Here is a 22,125-nt window from a genome sequence, read left to right on the forward strand (position 1 = left end):
TTGTTGTATCAAACTGAATTTAATTGTTATCAAACTGTGTCATTGCTTGCCCCTCCCAGAGAACATTTTGATAGAGAATTTGGCTGACTCCCTGAGACTTATGTCACCCCACCCTCCCCAGGGTTTGCTACTCATATATAGACAACCCTAAAATCAATAACATTACTCCTCAGTCATGCATAGGCAATCTTGCAAGACTGTTAACCCTTTCTTAGTAACACCTGTTCATACCCATTCCAACCAATCAAGACGACTTTTATTCTGTGCAATAATTGTGGTGCTTTAGTTCCAAGGCACACCATCTGGAGGCTTAAGGCTTGTCCTATCTGTCTTCAGCTTGCTACTCTAAAACAGGAGCTCTGCATACTAAAGCAGGAACTGGATGCAATTAAAGCAGCTTCTGTCACTGACCAGAATCATACCAAGTTCTCACCAATGCCTCAGAGAATAAAACCACCTAAGAATAGATGGATCACAGTAGGCTCGGGCAGACTACGACATATGGCACAGAAGCATCCACCCTCTCAATTGTTGCCCCTACAGAATTCCTTTGCTCCATTACAGCACCGTGATGCTCTAGAAAATAGAACTGAGGTAGAACAAAAAGCAATGAAAGTGTCCCAAGAGAAAAAAAAGACACCCCCCAAAGCACTAATAAAGACTATCATACCAGAAAACTGTTGCTGCTAGAGGATTCCATTATCAGAGGCATTAACTCTGGAACACAGTTCAAGGGGCTCATCAAAGTGAAATGCCTTCCAGGCTCCTCAGCTACCAGGAGTACTAGGCAAATACTGACTACACTCAGAGAAGAAACTAAGGAGTCCAACACTGATGTTGTTATCCACCTGGGAACAAATGACCTGGCCAATAATACCCCACTTGAAGCGCAGAGAGATTTTCAGGAGTTGAGGAAGGGGTTAAAGCCTTTGGTACAAACAGTAGTCTTTTCTGAAGTACTGCCTACTTTTGGAAAGGGAGAGAAAAGTTTACAAGATACTGAGAATTTCAATAGGTGGCCCAAAGTCTGGTGTCATCAAGAAGGTTTTAGGTACATAGGAGGGTGGGGCAATACATGAAATGATGGGCTGCATCTCACTATGGCAGGAAAACAATTTTGTGAGAAATTCAGACAATAAGTTTCTAGGCATTTAAACTAGAAGGCAGGGGTGGCATACAGAGGAAGGTCACTTCGAGTGGTCACCCCAGCTAAATACAAGATGTGACAGTAGTAATGAAAACAACAATATTAGCAAATCACCTCTTATCAACACAGTAGGAAGTGAGACTAAAGAAAAAAATAAACAGAAGATGAGACTGCCACTGAAATGTAGCTGGAAAGCGATGACCACAAATGCTCGCAGTCTAAGCAACAAAGTTCATGATCTGCAAACCAGGGGCGTATCTGCGTGGGGCCACAGGGGCCTGGGCCCCCGCAGATTTCGCCCTGGCCCCCCTCCCCGCCGTCAACCCTCCCCCGCTTCTTACTTTTGCTGGCGGGGGGCCCCAACCCCCGCCAGCCGAGGTCCGACCCGCAATCTCCATATTTCGTCTTCCTCCGTGGCCAATGGCCATGTGCTTCAAGGAAGTAACGCTGCAGTGCTGATTCGTTGAATCCAGTTCGGCGTCTGACGTCGCTGCGACGTCAGACGCCGAACTGGATTCAACCAATCAGCACTGCAGCGTTACTTCCTTGAAGCACATGGCCACGGAGGAAGACGAAATATGGAGATTGCGGGTCGGACCTAAGCAACGGGGGAGGGTTGACGGCGGGGAGGGGGTGGAGAGAGGCGGCGGCGGGGGGGAGGGGGGAGAGGGAGGCAAAAATGTGCCCCCCCTCTCTGGCTCTGGCCCCCCCTACCGCCGGATTGCAGATACGCCCCTGCTGCAAACCCTGATGTTAGAGGCAGACTTAGACATTGTTGCTATCATGGAGACATGGGTCAATGATTCCCATTAATGGGATGCAAACATACCAGGCTATAATCTATTTAGGAAGGATAGAGATGGTCGTAAAGTTGGAGGAGTAGATCTATACGTGAGAAATGATATTGCAGCAACTGAAATGCCAGGGGTTTGGGGAAAAGAAGAAGCGAAATGGATCGCCTTGAAAAGAAATGACGGAACCTCTGTCCACATGGGTGTTTACAGGTCTCCAACACAATCTGAGTAACTAGATAAAGATCTGGTTACAGATAGTCAAAAGTTGGGAAAGAAAAGAGAGCTACTGTTTGCTGGGAGATTTCAACCTGCCAGATGCGGATTGGAAAGTTCCACCTGCAGAATCGGAAAGATGTAGAGAGACTGTGGATGCCTTTCGAAATGCTCTGCTCAGACAAATGGTGACGGAACACATGGAGGGGGTGACGACGGATGTGGTGCTCACAAATGAGGAAAGTGAGTAGAGGAGTAGCCTAGCGGTTAGTGCAGCGGACTTTGATCCTGGGGAACTGGGTTTGATTCCCACTGCAACTCCTTGCGACTCTGAGCAAGTCACTTAACCCTTCATTGCCCCAGGTACAAATAAGTACCTGTATATACTATGTAAACCACTTTGAATGTAGTTGCAAAAAAAAAAAAAAAACACAGAAAGGCAGTATATCAAATCCCATTCCCTTTCCCTCTAATGTCCAAGTGGGTGCCCACCTGGTCAGCACTGATCATCAAACAGTTTGGTTTGATATAACAGCTAAAGCGAAGGGCAGCCACTCAAAACTCAAAGTCCTGGATTTCAAACATGCTGACTTTAGTAAAATGGGGGAATTCCTGAAGGAAGAGCTGGTGGGCTGGGAGAATATACGAGAAGTGGAAAGGCAGTGGTCCAGACTGAAAGCAGCTATAAATATGGCTACTAACCTTTATGTGAGGAGAGTAAATAAAAGCAAGACAAAAAGGAAACAAATATGGTTCTCCAAGCAAGTGGATGAAAAAAGACTAAAGAGTTGACATTCATAGAATACAGAAAAACTCTAGAAGATGAATACAGAGAGGAATACTGGATTTTTTTTTTTTGTTATATTTGTACCCCGCATTTTTCCCACTCATGGCAGGCTCAATGCAGCTTACATGGGGCAATGGAGGGTTAAGTGACTTGCCCAGAGTCACTAGGAGCTGCCTGTGCCTGAAGTGGGAATCGAACTCAGTTCCTCAGGACCAAAGTCCACCACCCTAACCACTAGGCCACTCCTCCACTGTTGCTACTATTTGAGATTCTACATGGAATGTTGCTATTCCACTAGCAACATTCCATGTAGAAGTCGGCCCTTGCAGATCACCAATGTGGCCACGCAGGCTTGGACGTCAGACTCACACTCACAGAAACAGAAGCCTGCGCAGCCTTCTACATGGAATGTTGTTAGTGGAATAGCAACATTCCATGTAGAATCTCCAATAGTAGCAACATTCCATGTAGAATCTCCAATAGTATCTATTTTATTTTTGTTACATTTGTACCCTGCGCTTTCCCACTCATGGCAGGCTCAATGCGGCTTACATGGGGCAATGGAGGGTTAAGTGACTTGCCCAGAGTCACAAGGAGCTGCCTGTGCCTGAAGTGGGAATTGAACTCAGTTCCTCAGGACCAAAGTCCACCACCCTAACCACTAGGCCACTCCTCCACTCCAGGATAAAACTGAAAGAAGCCAAGAGAGATATACATCTGGCGAAAGCGGAAGAACAAATGGCTAGAAATGCGAGGAGGAGCAACAAATGTTTTCAGGTATATTAGTGAAAGGAGAAAGCTTAAAAATGGAATTCTGAGACTGAAAGATGCTGTAAACTGCTAAGTGAATAATGATGAAGAACAAACAAACGTGCTAAACAAATACTTCTGGTTCTGTGTTCTCGGAAAAAAATCCTGGTGATGGATCACGATTGACTGGCAAAGGTACATACGAGAATGGAGTGGATATAGCATCGTTCACGGAAGAAAGTGAGTGTGAACAACTTGGAAATGTAAAGGCGGACAAAGCCACGGGACCGGACAGGATCCAAAGCAGGATATTGAGGGAGCTCAAAAAGGTTCTGGCCGGTCTTCTTAAAGATTTGTTTATTAAATCCATTGAGATGGGGAAGGTTCTGTGGGATTGGAGAAGAGTGGATGTGGTCCCTCTTCACAAAAGTGAAACAACAAAGACCACGATCAAGTATATAATATCATGTTCATTCAGAAATAGGCAATTACAGCAGTAAAAATATTCAAATAACAATACAAAGTATGGCATGGTATACTACTTGCAATGACAACACAATATGTACTTGAACATTATAATTGGTAACATAGTAACATAGTAGATGACGGCAGAAAAAGACCTGCACGGTCCATCCAGTCTGCCCAACAAGATAACTCATATGTGCTAATTTTTGTGTATACCCTACTTTGATCTGTACCTGTGTTCTTCAGGGCACAGACCATATTAAGTCTTCCCAGCACTATCCCCGCCTCCCTACCACCAGCCCCGCCTCCCGATCTTGACTAAGCTCCTGAGGATCCATTCCTTCGGCACAGGATTCCTTTATGCTTATCCCACGCATGTTTGAATTCCATTACCGTTTTCATTTCCACCACCTCCTACGGGAGGGCATTCCAAGCATCCACTACTCTCTCCGTGAAAAAATACTTCCTGACATTTTTCTTGAGTCTGCCCCCCTTCAATCTCATTTCATGTCCTCTCGTTCTACCACCTTCCCATCTCCGGAAAAGGTTCGTTTGCGGATTAATACCTTTCAAATATTTGAACGTCTGTATCATATCACCCCTGTTTCTCCTTTCCTCCAGGGTATACATGTTTAGTTCAGCAAGTCTCTCCTCATAAGCAAAAATGGAACATATAGATAGGTAAGAGAGAAAGAAGAGTTGGAAAGTAAGGCGATTGATTTAAAGAAAGTTGTACATGAGGTCAGAGAGATGGTTAAATATTATCTCAGCTAGGGTAGGAGTATGTGCAGCCCATGTCACTCCTTGTGTGTGTGAGTGAGACAAGTTACTTCTTCCTTTAAAGGCCAGGTTGATCCCAGGGGCTATCAGAATACAAGCCCATGGGGATCTTTGGGGAGATACGGGGGAGGTAATGGAAGGGAGGGGGATTTTGGGAGGTGGTGGGTTGGTTGAGTTGTTGATATGATCGGTTAACAGGTATTTCTTAATTAGGATAAGGACAGTAGTTTTGTTCTTAGTCAGTTGGTGGTTAAGGGTTGGGTAGGGTGGATAGATATGAATAGGACAACTGATGACGCTCTCTTGAAATGTTTTGGAATAAGTGGTTACTATAAGTGTGTTACATGGGTGATTCTACACCGGTGATAAGGGTGTTGTCAATAAATAATTGGTAGGTGGATATAACTGTTAAAAGTTTGATGACTGCCTTTATCATTCTGTCTTTATTGTATACTAGTAAATAAGGCCCGTTTCTCACACAAATTAAACGGGTGCTAGCAAGGTTTTCCTCGGAGTGTGTATGTTTGAGAGAGTGTGTGTGAGATTGTAAGCTCTTTTGAGCAGGGTCTGTCTCTCTTCAAGTTTGACTGTACAGCGCTGCGTAAGTCTGGTAGCGCTTTAGAAATGTTGAGTAGTAGTAGTAGTAGTAGTAGTAGAGTGACTGTGTGAGAGAGAGTGAATGTGCGAGTGTGTGTATGTGACAGAGTGAGTCTGGGTGCGAGTGTGTCTGTGAGAGAGAGAGAAGAGAGATTGTGTGTGATTGTCCTCTCTCCCCTGCCCCCCTCCAGCCACCCAGCGATTCTAGTCTCCCCTGCCCCCCCTCCAGGCACCCAGCAATTCTCCTCTATCCCCTGCCCCCCCTCGAGCCATCCAGCGATTCTCCTGTCTCCCCTGCCTCCCCTCCAGCCACCCAGCGATTATGCTCTCTCAGAACGTTGGAGGCGAGTTCGTTCCCTCAGTCCTGCCTTCTGATTACCCGCCCTCCACGTCATCACGTTTTGATGCGAGGGCGGGGCAGAGAGAGAGGTTACACACTTACGAACCCTTCACTGAAGCCACGGAGTCAGCTTCAGAACGTTGGAGGTGCTTTTTATTATAGTAGATAATTTGTTTTCTTGATACTCGAAGTAAATCCACATTGCTTCTTTTGATTTGTCCTCAATAAAAAATGTTGAAACATAAAGGTCAGGTTGAAGAGCCAAGCTTTCACCTGCTTCCTGAAGTACAGATAGCCTTGTGTTAAGTGGAGCCTTTCAGGCAATGCATTCCAGAGTGTGGGGGCTACTCCGGAGAAGGCTCGCTTGCGGGTATCACATCATGTAATGTCTTTTGAAAAGGGTGTGGTTAGTGATAGTTACTTTTTGATGTTGGATAACTTTGTTCCTTAAATAAACAAAGTATTAATTTAAATACTATAGGGGTCAATATTCAGCCAGCTGCAGTCAGTGGGGTTTTTTTTGGCTGCCACCAGCAGTATCCACAGTAACTCAATGCTAGGCCATATCTGGGCACCAGCAGTGAGTATCAAGCCCACCTCTTTAACACTGCTTTTGACTCGTAACCACTTACCTCCACCTACCCCCCTCTCCTCCTTCCTGTACACATTAATTGATTTGATTTGCTTACTTTATTTTTTGTCTATTAGATTGTAAGCTCTTTGAGCAGGGACTGTCTTTCTTCTATGTTTGTGCAGCGCTGCGTACGCCTTGTAGCGCTATAGAAATGCTAAATAATAGTAGTAGTAGTCTCTTGTAACCAGAGCTAATATTGTGATGTCATAATGCCTCAGTCCACCAATAAGAGCCAACCTCATCAGTGATGTCACAATGGCTTGATTGTCCTATACTTGTCTCACTTTTATTACATAGCTCTTTGAGCAGGGACTGTCTTTCTTCTATGTTTGTGCAGCGCTGCCTACGCCTTGTAGCGCTATAGAAATGCTAAATAATAGTAGTAGTAGTATCGAGGGATATGCAGCCGGATAATGCTGATCTGGTTAAGTGCAATATTCAACACTTAACTGGATAAGTTAAACCGGATAAAGACAGGACTGTGTTTTAAATGGCCCTATTTATTCAGTTAAGCAGTGAATATCGGCACTTAACTAGAAAAGTGCCGACTCCGCCCCCTAACTGCCCATAAAATAGCTGGTTTTGGCTTGGACGCTAACCAGGTATATTCGGCGGTGATAAGCCGTTGAATATGCACAGTAAGTCCCAGACAAAAAATTTAAACAGCCAGGAGCCTCACTTCTGGCTGTTTAAATTGCTTTGGAATATCGGCCTTTATGTTGTACGTTCACTCAGGTTCCCTTTGTCTACTACTATATTTTGTATAAAGATCAGAATCCAGTCAATGTAACATTTATGCAATAACGGGAGAAACTCAAGAAGGGAGTAAATACTTTTTCACATCGCTGTAGTCTGTATCAACAATCTGTGCATTCTAATTCAGCACTGCTGTATACCATTGTCTGCCTTCTGAGCTCCTTACAATCCTGATAGTGCAGCAGACATACTCCATGTGTTATAACAAACAAGAGGTATATACATAAAAAGGCTGCGGGCATGCATGCATTTATTTTATTACATTTGTACCCCACGCTTTCCCACTCATGGCAGGCTCAATGCGGCTTACATGGGGCAATGGAGGGTTAAGTGACTTGCCCAGAGTCACAAGGAGCTGCTTGTGCCTGAAGTAGGAATCGAACCCAGTTCCCCAGGACCAAAGTCCACCACTCTAACCACTAGGCCACTCCTCCACTTCAAGCCGTGCTAGTAGTCACAGAAACAGAAGCCTGCGCAGCCTTCTACCTGGAATGTTGTTAATGGAATAGCAACATTCCATGTAGAATCTCCAATAGTAGCAACATTCCATGTAGAATCTCCAATAGTATCTATTTTATTTTTGTTACATTTGTACCCCGCGCTTTCCCACTCATGGCAGGCTCAATGCGGCTTACATGGGGCAATGGAGGGTTAAGTGACTTGCCCAGAGTCACAAGGAGCTGCCTGTGCCGGGAATCGAACTCAGTTCCTCAGTTCCCCAGGACCAAAGTCCACCACCCTAACCACCAGGCCACTCCTCCAGTTATAAATTGTATAGTGTGTGACCGACATAATATTGTTAATAAAAGAAAAAGGTCTTAGATGAGCATAAGTCAGATGACATGACAGCTGTCTAGGCTAACTCAGAATGCAGAATAGGCCAATGTGCTTTCAAGATCGGTGCTGGGGCCGATTCTATTCAATATATTTGTGAGTGATATTGTCGAAGGCTTACAAGGTAAAGTTTGCCTTTTTGCGGATGACACCAAGATTTGCAACAGAGTGGACACCCCGGAGGGAGTGGAAAGCATGAAAGAAGATCTGCGGAAGCTAGAAGAATGGTCTAAGGTTTAGCAATTAAAATTCAATGCGAAGAAATGCAAAGTGATGCACTTAGGGAGTAGAAATCCAAGGAAGACGTATGTGTTAGGCGGGGAGAGTCTGATAGGTACGGACGGGGAGAGGGATCTTGGGGTGATAGTATCCGAGGACCTGAAGGCGATGAAACAGTGTGACAAGGCGGTGGCCGTAGCTAGAAGGTTGCTAGGCTGTATAGAGAGGGGTGTGACCAGCAGAAGAAAAAAGGTTTTAATACCCCTGTATAAGACATTGGTGAGGCCCCACCTGGAGTATTGTGTTCAGTTTTGGAGGCCGTATCTTGCGAAGGATGTTAAAAAAATGGAAGCGGTGCAAAGAAAAGCTACGAGAATGGTATGGGATTTGCGTTACAAGACGTATGAGGAGAGACTTGCTGAACTAAACATGTATACTCTGGAGGAAAGGAGAAACAGAGGTGATATGATACAGACGTTCAAATATTTAAAAGGTATTAATCCACAAACGAACCTTTTCCGGAGATGGGAAGGCGGTAGAACTAGAGGACATGAAATGAGAATGAAGGGGGGAAGACTCAAGAAAAATGTCAGGAAGTATTTTTTCACAGAGAGAGTAGTGGATGCTTGGAATGCCCTCCGGTGGGAGGTGGTGGAGAGGAAAATGGTAACGGAATTCAAACATGCGTGGGATAAACATAAAGGAATCCTGCTCAGAAGGAAGGGATCCCCAGAAGCTTAGCCGGTAGTGGGAGGCAGGGCTGGTGGTTGGGAGGTGGGGATAGTGCTGGGCAGACTTATACGGTCTGTGCCAGAGCCGGTGGTGGGAGGCGGGGATAGTGCTGGGCAGACTTATACGGTCTGTGCCCTGAAAAAGACAGGTACAAATCAAAAGGTATACACAAAAAAATGGCACATGTGAGTTTATCTTGTTGGGCAGACTGGGTGGACCGTGCAGGTCTTTTTCTGCCGTCATCTACTATGTTACCAGGAAAAGCAGCACTGGCCCATTAAAGGCAGCTGCTATAGGAACTCTTAAAGACAAGGCAAGAATTTTGCTCTGCATCTGCAACCTTGGAACTAGCTGTGATGCCTGTCATTCTTACTTGCTGTCTTTACTTAAGGAGTGATCAGAACCCTCTGACAAACAAGAATGGGGCCGTGCTATCTGACAAGAGTTCACCACGTTTATTCAGAAAGGTTTTCCATTTTCCTCCATCGACTGTCACAACTGCTCCCGCTGAAAGGAGAGCTGTGCAACTGTAGCAGTGATCCAGGCTGCTCAGGCAGAAGTACTGTATTTTTACACACATAGCACAGCCATGCATATAATGCTTGCTATACCAGTATTTTTCTAAGGCACACTAATTTGTTTTTAAGGGCTTTTATTTTTAGGTTCCTGCAGGCATTATTAGTGCACAAAACCTGTTTTAAAAACAAATCTAAAAAGAGAAAGCCTCAAAAACCCCCAAACATGCAAATTTTCAATTTGTGCATCTTAGTAAAAATACACCGGTATAGCGAACCCCATGCATATAAAAGTTATTCATGTATTTGGGTTTATGGACGATTATGGGCAGAATGAAGGACGTTAGCAAAGCATATAGGATTATCCAAATTGTATCTCTGCTGCTACAAATACCAAATGTTTACAAATTCACAGGTTACCAACCTAATGAACCTAAAGCAGCACATCCTGCTTGCCTATCATTCACCCTTCTGCCAAATACTTTGGAATATTATAATAACTGTTCATATTACTAATCTAAAATCAACACAGTTCACTTTATTCCACATCAAATACTGAAGAATAACCCATCCGAGGAACTCAAACTCAATGTTCTTCCAATTCACTGTTACCTACCGGAGAAACAGAATTGATTCTCACTCCACTGTGGGCCCACTCTACAGCCAAGCTCTTGGTCATGTTATCCACGGCTGCTCTTGCTGCTCCAGTGTGCCTTTCAAATGGCGGAAAAGGAGAGCAAAGATTTATTAATTCCATTACAGAAAAGGCACTGAGAAAGCCAAGTGGAATGAAAATTTGATTCTCTGCATACAAGCTACCGACACCCACTACGCTGTGGTATAATCACATTTTCCTTTTGGAATAAACGCTCTCAAGAAAAAAAGGAAACTGGTATACAGCTATCCAGTGGCATCTCTAGACAGAAATATCTGGGGTGGCAACAGAGAGGCAAACCATAGTGACATTTTCATACATCAATCATCCTCCACAATTTTAAACAAGCTATGAAAGGCGCTAACTCCCAAGGGGCTTCTATGCATAAAAACTCCCACCAGCTAGTTTCGGCCACCCAAAAACTACCGTTGTAACGGTCAGTATTATTATTTCACAAATCCTTCTATATGGGAGTGAAATCTGGATTCTAGTCTAACCAGCTTATAATCGAAAGTAATCGCCGGCTATTTCCCCGACACAAATCGGGATATGGCCGGCGATTTTGCAAAAGCGGCGAAAAGCATATATTCGAAAGCTACATTTGTGATAGCTTCGCCGCTTTCCCTTCGCCTCGCCGGCGAAAGTTCAAAGGGGCGTGCTGGCGGTGAAGCGAAGGCGGGACATGGGCAGGCTTGGCCGTGGCTACCAGAAGGCCGGCTTTCGCGGATAATGGAAAAATAAAACCTGGCGATAAGCAGTATTTCGCCGGGTTTACTTGGTCCTTTTATTTTTACGACCAAGCCTCAAAAAGGTGCCCCAACTGACCAGATGACCACTGGAGGGAATGGGGGATGACCTCTCCTTACTCTCCCAGTGGTCGCCAACCCCCTCCCACACTAAAATTATTAAAATACAAACCTTTTTTGCCAGCCTGTATGCCAGCCTCAAATGTCATACCCAGCACCCTGACAGCAGTATGCAGGTCCCTGGAACAGTTGTTGTTGGTTGCAGTGGACTGCAGAAAGGCAGAGCCAGGCCCATCCCCCCCCCTACCTGTTCCACTTGTGGTGGGTAATGTTGAGCCCTCCCAAACCCCCCAAAACCCACTGTACCCACATGTAGGTGCCCCCCTTCAGCCCTTAGGGCTAGGGTAATGGTGCACACTTGTGGGCAGTGGGTTTTGGGGGGGATTTGGGGGACTCAGCACACAAGGGAAGGGTGCTATGCACCTGGAAGCTAATTTGGTTGTTTATAAAAGATGTTTGAAGTGCCCCCTAGGGTGCCCGGTTGGTGTCCTGGCATGTGAGGGGGACCGTTGCACTACAAATGCTGGCTCCTCCCACGGCCAAATGCCTTGGATTTCACCGGGTTTGAGATCGCCACTTTTGTTTTTCCGCGATAATGGAAAAAACTGCCGGCGATCTCAAACCCGGCGAAATCCAAGGCATTTCGCCGGCCCACACTGTATTATCGAAAAAAAAAAGATGGCCGGCCATCTTTTTTGAAAATACGGTTCCGGCCAGCTGTTGCGCCACCGCCAAAATAGATCGCCGGCGGCCTATTTCGCCGGCGACGTTCGATTATTCCCCTCTATGTTACCTAGTTCCAGCAGGGAGACATGGCCAATCCTGGATTTGAACTTAGAGCCTGAAGCAGTGTGGGAGTTGCAGTCTTCGATTACACCCTTGAAACCCGTGCTGCAAGTTCCATAATGCCTCAGTATAGGGTTGTCAGAAAGACAGAAATAACCTAAAGTCTCTCTGCTGGAGCTGGGTAACTCGGCTGCTCTGAGAATCTCAGTTTAAACCCTGAACCTCCACAAAGCAATCCTCAACAATGGAGCTAGGGACCCTCTCTCCACGCAACTCACCATACAAAAAATATTATTCAAATTTCAAAATATGAAGTACATAAGTAAATTCTTACTTTAAAACTGACCGTTTCCATTTGTTAAATTAAAAATAGAACGGTTGATATTCAGCCCATGGCAGTCAGTGTTTTTTTGGGGGGGTTTTAAACAGTGACCACCACAGATAGAATTAGCCCTCGATACTCAATGCCAGGCCATATCTTTCCATGTTCAATTTACATACTTTTAAGGCCTATTACTATGTCTATTACAGTTCGTAATTTTCTCCTTACAAGACTTTGTAATTCTTTTTACTATGTAAGCCGCATTGAACCTGCTGTGTGTGGAAAAGCGCGGGGTACAAATGTAATAAATAAATAAATAAATAAATAAATAAATAAATATCTGGCATTGAATATTGAGGTTGTGCTGAGGCTAATTTGGCCTGTTGTAGCTCCTTGGTCTTATGCAGGTCCTGGCTGATATTCAGTTTGGACCTGCATAAGAGTATCTGGCCAGGCCCCAAACCCCCACCCCACCCAAGATTCTGACCCCCCTCTCTCCCTACCCCTCCCCATGAACTGTCAAGCCCCTTCCAATCCCCTTCTCAAATATAACCACAATCCTCACCCCCCCTCACCCCCCAGGATCCTTTCAGGTCTACCTGTGCCCAATCCCTAATGCCCACTCACATAAGAGTAGCCATACTGAGTCAGACCAATGGTACATCTAGCCCAATATCCTGTTTCTAACAGTGGCCAAGTCAGGTCACAAATACCTGGCAGAAACCCAAATCATGGCAACATTCATGTTACAATCCCAGGGCAAGCTGTTGCTTCCCCTTGTCTGTTTCAATAGCAGATTATGGACTTTTACTCCAGAAACTAATCCAAACCTTTTTTAAACCCAGATATGTTAACCGCTGTCACTGCGTCCTCCGGCAAACAGTTCCAGATATAAACTATTAGTTGAGTGAAAAAATATTTTCTCCTATTTGTTTTTAAAATATTTCCATGTAACTTTCTTGAGTGTCCCCTAGTCTTTGTACTTTTTGAAACAAATAAAAATAATCAATGTACTTCTACTCGTTCTACACCACTCAGGATTTTGTAGGCCTCAATCATATCTCCTCTCATCCGTCTCTTTTCAAAGCTGAAAAGCCCTAACCTCTTTAGCCTTTCCTCATACAAGAGGACTTCCGTCCCCTTTATCATTTTGGCTGCTCTTCTTTGAACCTTTTTCCAATTCCGCTATATCTTTTTTTGAGATACGGCAACCAGAACTGAATGCAGTACTCAAGGTGAGGTCGACCCACGGAGAGATACAGAGGCATTATAATAATCACCATCCCTTTTCTTAATAATTCCTAGCATCCTGTTTGCTTTCTTGGCTGCCACTGCACATTTAGCAGAATATTTTAGCATATTAATCTACAATGACACCTAGATCTTTTTTTTAGAGGACATGAATTGAGGTTGAAGGGGGGGCCGACTCAGGAATAATGTCAGCAAGTATTTTTTTTTCACTCCTGCCTGTAGTGGCTGCCTCTGCAAAATGGCAGCTGTGACCTCTAGCAGCAGGCCTCACAGTACTACTGAAGTCATGGTATCATCAGCATAGTAAAGGTTTCTTTTACATTAAACATATGTATATCCCACTAGTGGCCTAGTGGTTAGGGTGGTGGACTTTGGTCCTGGGGAACTGAGGAACTGTGTTCGATTCCCACTTCAGGCACAGGCAGCTCCTTGTGACTCTGGGCAAGTCACTTAACCCTCCATTGCCCCATGTAAGCTGCATTGAGCCTGCCATGAGTGGGAAAGCGCAGGGTACAAATGTAACAAAAATAAAATAGATACTATTGGAGATTCTACATGGAATGTTGCTACTATTGGAGATTCTACATGGAATGTTGCCACTATTGGAGATTCTACATGGAATGTTGCCACTATTGGAGATTCTACATGGAATGTTGCTACTATTGAGATTCTGTTGCTACTATTGGAGATTCTACATGGAATGTTGCTATTCCACTAGCAACATTCCATGTAGAAGGCTGCGCAGGCTTCTGTTTCTGTGAGTCTGACGTCCTGCACGTACGTGCAGGACGTCAGACTCACAGAAGCAGAAGCCTGTGCAGCCACATTGGTGATCTGCAAGGGCCGACTTCTACATGGAATGTTGCTAGTGGGACTCTGGGCAAGTCACTTAACCCTCCATTGCCCCATGTAAGCTGCATTGAGCCTGCCATGAGTGGGAAAGCGCAGGGTACAAATGTAACAAAAATAAAATAGATACTATTGGAGGTTCTACATGGAATGTTGCCACTATTGGAGATTCTACATGGAATGTTGCCACTATTGGAGATTCTACATGGAATGTTGCTACTATTGAGATTCTGTTGCTACTATTGGAGATTCTACATGGAATGTTGCTATTCCACTAGCAACATTCCATGTAGAAGGCTGCGCAGGCTTCTGTTTCTGTGAGTCTGACGTCCTGCACGTACGTGCAGGACGTCAGACTCACAGAAGCAGAAGCCTGTGCAGCCACATTGGTGATCTGCAAGGGCCGACTTCTACATGGAATGTTGCTAGTGGGACTCTGGGCAAGTCACTTAACCCTCCATTGCCCCATGTAAGCTGCATTGAGCCTGCCATGAGTGGGAAAGCGCAGGGTACAAATGTAACAAAAATAAAATAGATACTATTGGAGGTTCTACATGGAATGTTGCCACTATTGGAGATTCTACATGGAATGTTGCTACTATTGGAGATTCTACATGGAATGTTGCTATTCCACTAGCAACATTCCATGTAGAAGCCTGCGCGGCCACATTGGTGATCTGCAAGGGCCGACTTCTACATGGAATGTTGCTAGTGGGACTCTGGGCAAGTCACTAATAAAGGAGGGGTGATTGCTTTCCACCGTATAACCTTTTCAGGAGTAGAGGAGTAGCCTAGTGGTTAGTGCAGTGGACTTTAATCCAGGGGAACTGAGTTCAATTCCCACTGCAGCTGCTTGTGACTCTGGGCAAGTCACTTAACCCTCCATTGCCACAGGTACAAATAAGTGCCTGAATATAATATGTAAGCTGCATTGAACCTGCTATGAGTGGGAAAGCGCGGGGTACAAATGTAACAAAAAAAAAAAAAAGGAGGTTCAAATTTGATTTGTATCTGCCATTTTCAGGTCACAGACCGTAGAAGTCTGCCCGGCACTAGCCCCGCCTCCCACCACCAGCTCTGCCACCCAATCTCCACTAAGCTTCGGAGGATCCATTCCTTCTGAACAGGATTCCTTTATGTTTAAGATGGACTTGGGGAAAAATCCACTATTTCTAGGATAAGCAGAATAAAATGTATTGTACTGTTTTGGGAACTTGCCAGGTACTTGTGATCTGGATTGGCCACTGTTGGAAACAGGATGCTGGGCTTGATAGACCTACCGTCTGTCCCAGTATGGCAATGCTTATATTCTTATGTAATTTGTATGTATTGTAATACGTATGACAGATTACATAGAGGATGGTGCAAGATGTATGACAATTGCAGGGGAGGGGATACATACATTGACTTACAGTAGTGCTGACTGGTTGATAAGAATTTCACAAAAAAAAAAATACAAAATCACAAAAACACACAAATTAAGGGTTTTTGTTTTAATACTCCTAAATATACAAGGATCAAATTCATACGACTGCCTTGCTCTAAAGCTTTCCTCTGACAACCCAAAGGCAGAATTTCTTTAAGAAAAAAAACAGTAACAGAAAAACTGAGCAATTATAAAGCGCTTCTCCGTGATTTTGTTTTCCGAATTGAACATTACAAATTCTGTATTGATCCTTACGTCATGCCAGGGAATCCTTTCCATACGTCTGCCACAATGTTTACAATTACTCCTCCATGTTCCCTCATCCAAGCGTTGTAGACTGGAAAAGAAGGGGGGGGAGAAAGGATTCGATAACTGCTTGAACTATTTTTTTAATGACTATCTTTCAAAGTTTACAGCACTGCAAAACGCAAACTTTTGTCCCTGTACATTTCCATATCATCTATCTGACACAATTATCTACTCATTAATGTATTCTTTATCATGAAGGGGTCCATTTGTGTTACAAGACGTATGAGGAGAGACATGCGGACCTGAACATGTATACTCTGGAGGAAAGGAGAAACAGGGGTGATATGATACAGACGTTCAAATATCTGAAAGGTATTAATCCGCATATGAACCTTTTCTGGAGATGGGAAGGCGGTAGAACGAGAGGACATGAAATGAGATTGAAGGGGGGCAGACTCAAGAAAAATGTCAGGAAGTATTTTTTCACGGAGAGAGTAGTGGATGCTTGGAATGCCCTCCCATGGGAGGTGGTGCAAACGAAAACGGTAACGGAATTCAAACACGCATGGGATAAACATAAAGGAATCCTGTTCAGAAGGAATGGATCCTAAGGAGCTTAGCCGAGATTGGGTGGCAGAGCCGGTGGCGGGAGGCGGAGATGCTGCTGGGCAGACTTATACGGTCTGTGCCAGAACCGGTGGTGGGAGGCGGGGCTGGTGGTTGGGAGGCGGGGATGCTGCTGGGCAGACTTGTACGGTCTGTGCCCGGAAGGGGACGGGTACGAATCAGGGTGGTGTGTACACAGGGGGTGGCACATGTGGGCTTGTCTTGTTGGGCAGACTGGATGGACCGTGCGGGTCTTTTTCTGCCGTCATCTACTATGTATTTGCCTTCAGTGAGGTTCCTTTTGGAACAGTAATAGACCGCTACTAGATGGACTTGGGAAAAATCCACAATTCCAGGAATAACATGTACATAAGTACATAAGTACATAAGTAGTGCCATACTGGGAAAGACCAAAGGTCCATCTAGCCCAGCATCCTGTCACCGACAGTGGCCAATCCAGGTCAAGGGCACCTGGCACGCTCCCCAAACGTAAAAACATTCCAGACAAGTTATACCTAAAAATGAGGAATTTTTCCAGTCCATTTAATACTTTTCAATTTCATTTCCCTGTGCATTGATCTTTGGAACTGGATTCAAAAATATTATACATCACTTTCTGGCCTCTGCTCTGCAAAAATCAAAACATCTGTCAAACATTCTGTTCAAGATAACAATTCCCGAAGACCATAAATGACTAGATCCCACTATTCTGAAAAAATATGCCCTGCAGATAGTTGGTCATTTCTGAGGCAAAGAAATTTGCAGAACAGAGGTCACTATAACCAAATTTTAAAGGCAAATTCCATGAAATAAAACATAATGGTGCTCTTTCCATGTCAGGATAACAACGTAAACCAATACTGAAAGATTATGGAAAGAAAATGCAATACCTTCTCTCCCCATTGCAATATTCTTCATTTTGTGTCACTTTAGCACAAATAAAATTTTATAGAGTAATAGTCCATTATAGATTCCTTTTCAGATTGCTGGTCTATGTTATAGTCTGTGCTATTTTAAAATTATTAATAAGATAAATTGTGCCCTGATAAACCACAAATTTGAATGCCATGCTCTAATCCAAATTGTGAATACCTTTGGAAAATAACCATCATTTGCTAACTCAAGTGCATATGTTCTTTGGAAATCTGAAATGAAATCATGTAAATGGTACAAGATTCTTAACCACAGGAAATGTTAATAAAAAGCAATGTGGGGAATACTTTCATATTACATGCTTAAAATGTATACTTTTTCTACAACAGAAAATCAGTTTTCATTTTAAAGAAATTTCTGATTACTGTTCTAAGAATGGTTCCCTAGCATATCAAGGCAAGCTGGGAAAATAAAGGTCTGGAAAAGATGTGCAGTCTATTTCTGTATGATTTCATTTTACTTTAAATCATGCCGGTGAATGTAATAACCTGAGATATAATTAATGCTGAAAAACAGCCACATCTGTTATATGTAAAGGACTGCTCCAGAACAAAATGACAATCTATACTTCTTAGAAGACTTTTCCATCACAGCAAGGCTATGGAAATACAATAATGGATATAAGCTTAACCACAAATATAAAGCAAAATAAAATTCACTGCAAGAAACAGCTTAAAAATAAACTATATCTATGTGCATGATAACAATCATTTGTTTCCATTTTTGAATTGTTTGCTATTAACATAATTCTGTATGGCCTTTGGAGGTATACTGTACAGTGTCTTCAACTCAAAAATGAACTGCCATATTAGGTTGCAGTATGTTGTAGATTTACTAAACATTTGCCTCGCGGACTTGAAAAGTCTGAAGTTGAATTTAACAAGCAGGCACCTCAGTGTACAAAACTCTTGTTGTTCATCTTTCATTCATTTAATTTGTGAAAGTGCAGCTTTTTTCATGTGCATTTTACAGGACCAAAGGTTCAAACGTCAAAGGACCTTAGCCCCCAAAAAGTGTAAATATGGATTAACACCTCTGATGACAAAGTCTGAATATCTCTTGGTTTTTATAACCAGGTACAGTTTTACAGTCAAAGCAGCTTCTTTGCTGTTTTTATCTTCCATTTGCTGGTTATTAATCTCATTACAGTATTTCCTCGATTTAAAGCTATGGAAAAACGTGGATCGTTCTTGATGATTCAGTAAAACGAAAAGAGGGATTTGCCAGACTATATAACAAGTGGAGAAGGCAGCCTCGTAACATTGACAGTCAACCTTTAGAAAATGATCGTAATAGACGAGAAACTTCATACAACATACGAACAGTACTAAAACAGTTTATCCCCATCTCTATGCATCACTGCAAGAAAGTGGTCATCGAGGAAGGCTATCAGAGCGCAGACTTAAGAATGATAAAGCTCATAATAAAACTTCCACAACAGAGAATGGGAAAAAAAATCCATCAAGCGTCCTATTAAAAACAAAAAGTTATAGTTATCAATGTATAGAATGTTTGTACGTTTGGGAAGCTTGCCAGGTGCCCTTGGCCTGGATTGGCCGCTGTCATGGACAGGATGCTGGGCTCGATGGACCCTTGGTCTTTTCCCAGTATGGCATTACTTATGTAATTAATTGTTTTCTTATTACCAGCTCTGTCTGGACTGGACTGCCAGAACCAACATAGACCTTTTTCCCTTCAATGTTGAACTGAAACAGTTGTGCAGTGACAGGCTCCATTCTTCCCTCCCTATTCCGAGTTCTTCCTCAATATATAGACAACAAAACTCAAATGATATACAATTATTAATCAAAGAAACCAAATCTGGCTATTTAACAACTACATTAAGGTAAAAAGACAGGAGGCAAGACTTGGTCCAGTTCATCTTGCAAGCAGATAGAAGGGGATTAGATAAAATTCTTACACACAGTCTGTCGTTCTATGCTATGAGTTTATCTTGTTGGGCAGACTGGATGGACCTGTACAGGTCTTTATTGCCATCATCTACTGTGTTACTATATATCAGGGATTGGTAGCATGGAATGTTACTACTAACTGGGTTTCTGCCAGGAACTTGTGACCTGGATCGGCCACTGTTTGGAAAACAGGATACTGGGCTAGATGGACCATTGGTCTGACCCAGTATGGCTACTCTTATGTTCTTATCATGAGGAAAAGGTACTTTTTTTTACATGCACTCCGACAATAACTACTACTACTACTACTACTACTTAACATTTCTAGAGCGCTACTAGGGTTACGCAGTGCTGTACAGTTTAACAAAGAAGGACAGTCCCTGCTCAAAGAGCTTACAATCTAATAGATAAGAGTGAGACAAATATAGGACAATCAAGCCATTGTGACATCACTGATGAGGTTGGCTCTTAGGCATTGGTGGAATGAGGCATTATGACATCACAATCTCAGCTCTGGTTAAATCACTGCTATATGTAATACTACTACTACTACTTAACATTTCTAGAGCGCTACTAGGGTTACGCAGCGCTGTACAATTTAACAAAGAGAGACAGTCCCTGCTCAAAGAGCTTACAATCTAATAGATAAGAGTGAGACAAATATAGGACAATCAAGCCATTGTGACATCACTGATGAGGTTGGCTCTTAGGCATTGGTGGAATGAGGCATTATGACATCACAATCTCAGCTCTGGTTAAATCACTGCTATATGTAATACTACTACTACTACTTAACATTTCTAGAGCGCTACTAGGGTTACGCAGCGCTGTACAAATCAACAAAGAAGAACGGTCCCTGCTCAAAGGAGCTTACAATCTAAAGGGGATACTGGGTGGAAATGATGAGATACTTGACCAAGTTAAGTGCATTTAAATGTTTCCACGGTATAAATGCGCTGCAGGCAAGTCTCTCAACTGAAAAGATGAAGTTGATGGGGAAGGAAACACTTCTTTATGGAAAGGGTGGTGAATGCATGGAACAATCTGCTGGTGGAAGTGGTGGAAAAGAGGACGGTACCTGAATTCAAGAAAACTTGGGACAGGCATGTGGGATCTCTTAGGGAGAGGAAAAAATAGCGGATAAAATGGATGGGCAGATCAAATATTCATAGTTATTAAATAATATACGGGGCCGGTACTTGTACTGGTCATCTTCGGGAGATGTGCTCCATATGCCCTTATTGTGTGAATGATTGTACACTGGATTTCCATTTCACAAACTTAATTCTATTTTTGTGTGTGTTTTTCCCCCAATTTCTCTTATTGGCATTTTTCTTTGGGGGGGGGGGGGGGGGGGGGGGAGGAGAGATAGAAGATGAGATTGCTTGGTAAATGGGATTGTGCTGTTTCATTGTATAAATTTGTGAATGGGATTTTTGTATTGTTCTTAAGTTTAATTAAAAATAAATTATCTATATAAATAATTCTCACCTCAAACATTCTGAAGCTCACTCTGTGGCAGGGAAACACTGGAGCCACCACTCACTGTCACTCAGGCACCTCTCACTGATAGACCCGCCCGCAGCCACACCCCTTCCGCACATGATTCGCTACCTCAACGTTCTAATGAAGCTGCAACTTCCGGTTTGTGAGGCGGCATAGATCGGAATTTATCCCCATTACTGTTTGCCCCGCCCTCGCGTCAAATGTGATGACGTCGAGGGCGGAGCAATGACACTTGACCAATCGCATCGCTCCGCCCTCGACGTCATCACGTTTGACGCGAGGGCGGGGCATACATCGATCTACTACGTGACGACGAACGGAGGGAGTGTGAGGCAGGCAGGCTGTAGGTCACACGCAGCAAGGGAGCCAACCAGCCACTCTGTATGTTGCAGGGCGAGGCAACCACGACCACCCTCAAGCACGGAGGGTAAGTCCACCAACAAGGGGAGGGGGATGATAACCAACCTCCCCCTGCCTACAATTAATCTGACAATGCCCACCCCACGGACCTTAAAACTAGCCCCTCCACCAAAACCACATAACTCCCCAGCCCACGCTGCCCAATACGGAGTCACCCTTCGCATTTGTCAGCCTTCGTATTTCGCATGTCGTTCTCCGCAAAAGGACTCACGTTGGACCACAAAAAATGGAGCATGCGCACACTCACAAAAGGACCAACACCATGTGCTGCGCCGCCGCTATCAGAGCCCAAGAAAGGCTGAAACAGGGGCATGCACAGCTTCACGCCCACAACTGAACAAAATCCCGATTTACAGCAACGGAGCACGCCCATCTACCGGCCCAAAACACAGAATTCAGTATAGACAGCTGCAAAAGACAAACAGCTCTCCCAAACCTGCCAAAAATAACGACACTATCTCCAGGACCATCCAAGAACAGCTCAACCACCAACATGACTGGGTGAGACAAAGAACAGGGAGGAAGAGGGGGGGAAGGGTCCTGCAACCACACAGAGGGAGGGGGGAGGTATCTCTGGCACACACACAGTGTCAGAACAGGGAGGAGGGGGGAAGGGTCCAGAGGGGGAAAGGGGAGGGGGCCAGAAGGGAGGAGGGGTCCTGCAACCACACACAGGGAGGGGGGAGGTATCTCTGGCACACACACAGTGTCTCTCTCAATCTCATACACTGACTACCACACACACTGTCTCACACTGTGTCACATTCGCACACACTCTCATTCTCACACACACAGCCTCACAGACATGCTCGCACCCACACTCTCTCAAACATACACTCA

At 44.1% G+C, this 22,125-nt stretch overlaps 1 protein-coding gene across 1 annotated transcript in view; it reads right to left on the bottom strand.

Moving 5' to 3' along the window:
- PECR (peroxisomal trans-2-enoyl-CoA reductase) overlaps positions 1 to 22,125 on the bottom strand; it is a 59,443-nt gene that overhangs the window by 19,852 nt on the left and 17,466 nt on the right. Inside the window, exons 4-5 of the mRNA XM_030210346.1 lie at positions 15,914 to 15,995; positions 10,180 to 10,276 (exon numbers count right to left, since the gene is read on the bottom strand). Of these exons, the coding sequence (XP_030066206.1) occupies positions 10,180 to 10,276; positions 15,914 to 15,995 (179 nt within the window). The remainder of the gene's footprint in view (positions 1 to 10,179; positions 10,277 to 15,913; positions 15,996 to 22,125) is intronic.

This window comes from Microcaecilia unicolor, chromosome 7, assembly GCF_901765095.1.
Source record: "Microcaecilia unicolor chromosome 7, aMicUni1.1, whole genome shotgun sequence".
NCBI lineage: Eukaryota > Metazoa > Chordata > Amphibia > Gymnophiona > Siphonopidae > Microcaecilia > Microcaecilia unicolor.